Below are 7598 nucleotides of genomic sequence, written 5' to 3'. Positions count from 1 at the left end.
TGAGGAAGGAACATTTCTTAACCAAACTAAATATATTTTCGGTTCAACTCATCTAAAAGAGGGATAATTTTTAACTACCAATTCACCCCCCCACTCTTGATAGCCGTGGGACATTAACTTAGGTTTAACAACCTATTCACTAGATTCAACAACCTAAACTAGGGAGAACCTATACCAAAATTTATGGTGATCTCTTCCCATTTCCACTTAGGAATAGATAATGGGTGCACTAATGCTCTAGAGAAGAGGTAGGATTTATCAGCAGCAACATAAAGTGTTGCGATAACAAAATTCATTCCTTTGTTTCCATATGAAGTAGTACAACCAATAGCCACGTAATAAAAATGTTTGGCTATATCAGTTAAATTAGAGGCCTCACCAATAATTTAAATATTTGCAACAATGTAGGCCTTAACAAATAGAATCCTAAATTTGAAATAACCTATCTAATAAATGAAAAGGAGAAGTCACAATAAAAAAATAAATGATTATGGTTCTCAGTATACATATTAATTAAAATGCAAATGGGACAAACATGAATATTAGGCATTATTAGATTATGAGTAGTTTTAAGACTCTTCAATATGACTAGCCAATTATACATAAAATATTATAAAGCAAATCTTTTATGCCATACATAATTTTACCAATAAACATTATTCAAATGATCACAAATATGTGCAGTGAAATTTTTTAAAATAGGGTTAAACAATCCAAACCATCTAATTGTATCAAAAGAATTATAAGCAAAAGTCACACTTCTAATCATAGAGCTAATTGAATAAGGAAAAGCCCATCAATTTGTAATATTGAAATTGCAAACCTTCAAGTTAAGTTATTTCTTTAACTCATTTAGGCCAATAAAATCAAATAAAAATTTGTTATTACACGAAGGGTCCCAAGCAAAAGAAATATTAATATTATAATTCAATTGAAATGAAATTTTATTTCTAATCTTATCATCCATTGAGTAGAGAGCCTTCCAATATTTGGAAGACCTAGCTAGAGGAGTTTTCCAAATGGAGATGTATTTAAATTTGCAACACTTTGCAAGAAGACTTTCTTCCTTATATAACTGCAAAATTAGGGAGCATAAATACCCATAATAAAAGGAGTTAATAGCTGGAATACCTAACCCACCTTGATTTTTGGGACAACATCTAGATTTCCAAGATATAATGTGTATCTTCTTTGAATTAATATCCCCATGATATAAAAATTTGGAATATATATTGTCAATTACTTTATAACACCCCTTAGGTGAAATTGCACCTCTTATTCAATATGTAATTGTGTTTCAAATAGTAAACACAATAAATTGAGTACGACAGACCATAAATAAAGATTTAGCTTTCCTTCCTTCCAACAAGGACATGACTTTGTATAAAAGAGGTTGATATTCAACATAATTAAGCCTTTTAACTGAGACCGGAAGCCCATGATACTTAAATTTGTTGTTTGAAAACTAAATGTTAAGAATGCTCGAAATAACTGTAGCATGATAATGAAATATCTAATACATAAGAAATAAATATAAAAAAACATAAAATTTCCTATTTCTTATTCATCTTACTTCGGGTAATGGGTTCTCCTCTTTCCACTGTGGTTCTTCTAGTCTGGATCCTAATTGTGGGTTTACTAATTAGTGTAGGTGTTACACCAATTTTTATTGATCTAAGAGATCTCTTCTTCGAAGAGTTAGTGCTCATGTAATCCTTCAAAAAAACTGGCGCAAGCTACAACAGCTCATATGTGGTCATCCAAGTATCTTCTCTTGGCGGCTTATCCTTCCATCTAATGAGATGCCTCTTATATTCTCCCTATGTAGGTGGATGTACTCCATTTCAAGAAATTTAGGCTGAATGGATATCTATAATTAGGTTTCATCTCCTCCTCTAAACAAGGTTTGTAAAAGAATTTTCATGTAAATTTGGAGGTTTATAAAATATTTTTATTGTAAATTTGGAGGTTGGATGAGTCCCTCTATAGGTGTCTCCTTCAAGTACATATTGAATTATTACCAAGTTTTTTAATGATCTTGAATGGTTCATATGTCTCATTTATAGTTTTCAAAAACTAGTGAAAGTAAACCTCTCAGGACGGATGCATATTAGAACATGTTTTCTACTTCAAATTCCTTAAAAGATTTATTTTTATTCTTATATTCAACATATTTTGTATTTTTTTGTTCCAGTTATTTCTTAATATCATCATGTAAGTTTTTTATATCACATACAAATGAACAATTAGAGTTTGAAAATGCATGCTATTAAGAAGAATTGGTTTCTTTGAATTACTACATTAAATTATTTTCATAAATTATAACACTCTAGTCATACTCAAGTGAAACATAGTAATTTTGTGATGCCTAATAGAAGTAGAAAAGGACTTGAAGCCTTCAAATGAAAGATTACTGTCTAAAATGTTAGAAAGAGCATCAATAATAATATACAATAAGGGGATAAAAGACAAACTTGTCTCAAACTTGAAGTTGATCCAAATTAACATTACAAGCTATTATTTAAGCAAATAGAAAAATGAACATTACTAATGTACCCTCTAATCCAAGAAATAAATGAAGAAACCCATTTTATCTCATTCAATCCAACGAAAATTTATTGGACATAGTATCAAAAGCTTTGAAAATATCAAAATTTAGCACAAAATAGTTTATGAGAAGTATTAGCATTCTATAGAAATTCTACCTTTGATGAATCCAACTTGATTATTCTCAACAATAAAAAGGCATAATAAGTTTCATCCTTAATGCCAAAATTTTTGTAATAATTTTATAAAAAACATTACAAAAAGAGATTGGGTTATAATCAACAATATTTGAAGCATGAGATGGCTTAGGAACAAAAACAATGACAGTAGCTTTCACTTTCTTAGGCATAAAACTAGTTTGAAAGAAATGTTTGACAAGAAACAACTATGCCTACTAATAATATCCCAAGTTTCCTTATAAAATTCAAAACTAAAGTTGTCATTGGAAATGAGAGTAATTAAAGTGGGAATGAGAGAATCAGAAATACAATTTCATGATATAATAATGTTATAATTAGGGGAGCACTGATTTGAATGATTAAAAATAGAGGCAAGGTGGTCTATAATTGCTACAAAAACAACCTTAGCCACCTTAATTTAGAGCCAGCAACTGTTTCTATCTCATGAATTTTATTGGAATTGTTTCTAGACTTAATGTGCTTATAAAGAAAATCCGAATCATCTTTCCCATTCCTTAGCCACCTTAATTTGGCTCTTTTGGACATCCAAGGGGACCCATAGGAAATGCAAAAAGCAAGATTGTTGTTAACATCCTTAAAAGAAGATTTAAGAATTTGGTTTAGAGGATCAATATTGATTTGCTTGAGAATATAATTTTGATCAAAACCAATTAGTAGTTTAAAATTTTTTTAAACTTTTGAAGTATTATAAAAAGAGTAAATCATGTTTAACATTGAGTTCTATGTACATCAAATGTACGTTCTGCCACTAAAAAAAACGTGTTCCATTATTATAAAGTCCACGACTATTTTTTCCCAGAGGCGCACCCGCTCTGATTATGCGGAGGCTGGTATTCGGACTTCAGCGCCTAAAGCCTTGTGCCCTCCTTGTTTCACTTTCCTGTTGTAAACCTAATACGTCTGTCTCTGCACAATCGAATTATTCGCATTCCTCGGCTCGTCTGTTCGCAACCATGTCAGGCTCGGCGGATGAATTTGTTAGAGGTAGCATCTTCTCCAACGGCCTTGCGGTCATCACCCTCGATCGCCCTAAAGCGCTCAACGCGATGAATTTAGGTTTATTTCCCTTTCAACATTTTATGTTTGTTTATCTATTCTGATGATCGAAGGTTTTAAGCCAGCAGGACTTCTTGGAATTGGGTTCCTTTTTCTTTCAAATATTTGCTTTTGCTTAAGGCCGCTAGAGATTCTGATGAACGGAGTAATTAAAGTCTGCGAACTGTTTTTGGACCTAATTCAAATATGTAACCTGTTAAGTAATTCTTAGAATTTCGTGCCACCAAGTACCAACACTTGCAAGTCGTATTTACGTTGAAGGAGAACGCATTAGTTGTTAAGATGCTCTCAGAATATTTGATAAGCTTAAATGAGTCACTGGTGTGCGGCACGGACGGATTGCTTTTCTTTTCTATCTTTTTGGATAGTTTTGCACGTTTAATGCAGTTTTGAGCTCAATCTACAATCTTGATGTCTGTGAGCTTTTCGTGCTATGATCTAATATTTATATTTTAATTATCAAAAAATAGAGAATTTAAAATATGATTTATTTTAATACATTTTATTGGTATGAAATAACTGTTGACACCCAGTGCTATTAACGCTATGAAGATATGATGCTTGAACTTGTAGGACTTGATTTTTAGTGACTTGATTTTTAGTTGGGGGATCTACATATACAAGAGAATGGAGGCCTTCATTCCTAGCACATAATGGGAAGTAGAGGAAGATCAACCAAGATAGAGAGGACTAAGTAGATAGAGAGAATGAAGTTGCCAGCCATACCATTAGGATAGACATAATTCCTTCAAGATATTGTAGTCTTCATCAGTTAAATGAAGTCCCATACAAGTCTTATCTATTTATAAGAGGACTTTATACGTGAAGAAATAACATAATGAAACTAAAGTAGTTTAAGGGGCTGTTTGGTTGCCTGAATTAGGAGTGTAAAGTAAAACAAATACCCGTATTTATTAAATTTGGTTGTTTGGTTAATTTTGAGCGGAACAAAAGGTAATCGTCGGATGCGTTAGGAGTGTATTATGGAGGATGTTTTGCGGGAATTAGAAACCCGCTCGATTCGAGCAGGTTATAAATTCATCGGAAGAAAAGCGTAGCTTCGTCGTGCTGTTCGGCTTCAATCGAGAGGAGAAAAGCGAAGCTTCAAACGAGATGAGAAAAGCGAAGCTTCGTCATGCTGTTCGGCTTCAATCGAGAGGACTTCATTTCGGCGAGCTCCAATTAGTGGAACGTATCCTCCGTATAGACCCCGGAATCATCAAGAAAATTACCGCTTACGGCCGCCTCTCCTCCCTCCACATCGCCGCTGCAAATGGGCACGACGAGGTTTCCCTTTTTTAGGTCATTCTGATTGTTTAGAATCAGTTCTTGAGGCTGCCCACTCCAACCCGATTTCGGAATCCTGGTACTGAGTGATAAAAATCTTATAAGTCGGATCATTTGGATTTCTTTGCAATTTCTAACAATCTTTCGGTCTTCTTTTTATCTTTTCCTTCTCAAACATTAGGGGATTTGCCCGTTTTGTTAATGTGAAGGATGCCAAGGGGGCAACGCCATTGCATCTTGCTGCGAAGCAAGGTCGGTCAGCCTGCGTCAGAATGCTATTGGATAAAGGAGCTCGTCTGTGCTTCTATCGTTGACTACGGGTAGCTTGGTGCTGATTATTATCTTTTGTTATTTGTAATCAATTAGTAAGTTTTCTAGCATTTGCTTATAGTTTTCAGCAAAAGGTGATCATTGAAGGATTGGGGTGGTTTTCGTTAATTTAGGAAGGTGATTTAGGAATTCCATCACAGAGGAGCCTTGATGCTATGGATGTTACAACTTCTCCCACACGGTCTTCCAATTTCTGCACGCCAGGTCATGTATGAGCTTCGTGTCTACTCACTTGAAGAGGCAACGTAAGCCTTCAAAACTTTCCTGCTTGATTTACTTGCATTGGCTATTATCAATTATAAAAGTCAGAATTTTTTTTTTGACATAGTATCAAATTGCATTTGCTCATTTCATATGGATGATTTAAAATCCATATATCAAATACTATTGCTTTTGAAACAGGATGATTTGGGAGAGGGTACTAGTACTGATCTAGATGCTTATGAAGTCAACAATAAGTTGCAGATTACACAAGAACACGGCTCATCTGATTCAAAGTTCGCTCCTAGCGATCCTGTTGGGCTAGCTGATGTTGAGGTAGATTTAATAACCAACAGTTCTGAAAAGATAGAAGTTGATGTTGCTGTATCTATACAGGAGCAATGTTCAAACTCTCCAGTTCAGAATGACCAACTCGATTCATATATTAAGGAGACAATGTCTATTGAGAAGGAAGAATAAAACAGTTTTTTAGTTAATTTTTGTATTGAAAAGCTGTTTTAGAAAGCAAGAAGAAAGCTATCCCAAACGAAGTTTAAACAATCGGTGATTACTTTTATAAATACGCAAGTTATAATGATAAAAAAATATTACTAATGCACTGTTTTTACTTTACTCTGGATATATCTAACCAAACAAGGGAAACATTTCTCCTGCGTTTACTTTGCAAACAAACAAACAGCCTCAAAGTATTTGAAATGCACTACATTTACTTTACACTGCATTTACTTTATATTGTATTTACTTTGCAGGCAACCAAACAGCCCCTAAGAGAAATTTAAATTGGTGAATCAAAGATCTTTCATAAAAGACAATTCTTTTATGAAAGAAATGTCTAAGTAAAGCAACTTGGAAAGGATTCTCTAAATAAGGCGACATTTGATAAGATCTTTATAACATGAATAATCTTAGTATAATAAGTGTTGAGTCTTGACATTCCCATATATGGTGGTGTAACACCGAAAACAATTAGTAGATCTACTTCCATGATGTAGGTCAGGAGGGTCACATTTGAGAGAGGTGGGTATATTATTAGGAGCCGGATGAAAAAGATTTAAGAAATTTTATATTTTTTGTTATTTATTTTTTATGTATTGAACATTTCATTATATTTTTATTGTACTTGTATTGTAGTTGATATGAAGTGTACTAGTGTGGATTTGAATGCGCCTGTGTGTAGGGGCTCAACCGAGTCAAGCCGACTTGCGAGCCGGCTCGAGCTTGACTCGTTAATGAGCTCGCGAGTTGAGCTTATTAAGTTTTGAGTTTGAACTTGAGCAGAATTTCGAGCTTGTTGGATTATCGGGCTCGAGTTGGATCCTAAGGAAGCTTTGACTTGACTACTCATCGAGCTGCTTGTAGGGCGGGCTCAGATGCGGGATCACGATGCCGATGGTGGATCAAGGGCAGGCTCAGATTCGGATGCAGGCTCTGACACGGAAGGCGGGCTTGGATGTGGAATGTGGGCTTGGATGTGGAATCGAGTCACTCGGCGAGTTCATTTTCAGTGTCACGAGCCGAGCTCGGAATTTGGCTCACGAGTCAAGCTCGAGTTAGGCCTGACTCGAGCTCGACTTGACTTGTTTGGACCTTTACCTGTGTGACCCCATATTGGTGTAGATGTGTGTGAGGGATAACCAAGTAGTTGTGAGTATGTGCTTTGTTGACTTATTTAATATGGGTGAACGACCAAGAGGAGGGGTGGTTATTAGATGGTTACCACATGTAGTGATAGGCCAACTACTCCCTCTTAATTTTCAATTTGAATTGTTTTGTATGTTGTGTATTTAAGACTATTTGCTGATTATTTGAGGAGGTTGTTGACGAAATTATAGAGAATTTGAGTGGAGAATTCAAGGGAAAAAGTTTTGTTGTTTGATAAAAAAATGTGATTTAGTGATCATGCATTTGACTTGGGTGAGTGTAAGCACTAATCTTTTGTATTAATTTGTGTTTAAA

General features: G+C 34.6%; 1 protein-coding gene and 1 long non-coding RNA gene across 2 annotated transcripts in view; both read left to right on the top strand.

Annotated features, from left to right (window-relative positions):
* Positions 1 to 3533: 3533 nt before the first annotated feature.
* The window catches only part of LOC110106912 (3-hydroxyisobutyryl-CoA hydrolase-like protein 3, mitochondrial), a 137355-nt gene continuing 133290 nt past the window's right edge, over positions 3534 to 7598 (top strand). The window contains exon 1 of the mRNA XM_028697397.1: positions 3534 to 3803. Within this exon, the coding sequence (XP_028553230.1) occupies positions 3566 to 3803 (238 nt within the window). The 5' untranslated portion in view covers positions 3534 to 3565. The remainder of the gene's footprint in view (positions 3804 to 7598) is intronic.
* On the top strand, positions 5104 to 6120 carry LOC114580292. Its single transcript, XR_003701652.1, has 3 exons — positions 5104 to 5169; positions 5272 to 5665; positions 5823 to 6120. It is a non-coding gene; the product is annotated as an uncharacterized LOC114580292 (long non-coding RNA).

This window comes from Dendrobium catenatum, unplaced genomic scaffold, assembly GCF_001605985.2.
Source record: "Dendrobium catenatum unplaced genomic scaffold, ASM160598v2 fragScaff_scaffold_922, whole genome shotgun sequence".
NCBI classification, from domain to species: Eukaryota; Viridiplantae; Streptophyta; class Magnoliopsida; order Asparagales; family Orchidaceae; genus Dendrobium; species Dendrobium catenatum.
Note: the sequence above shows the minus strand (reverse complement) of the source record. Positions and strands in the feature narration are given on the sequence as shown.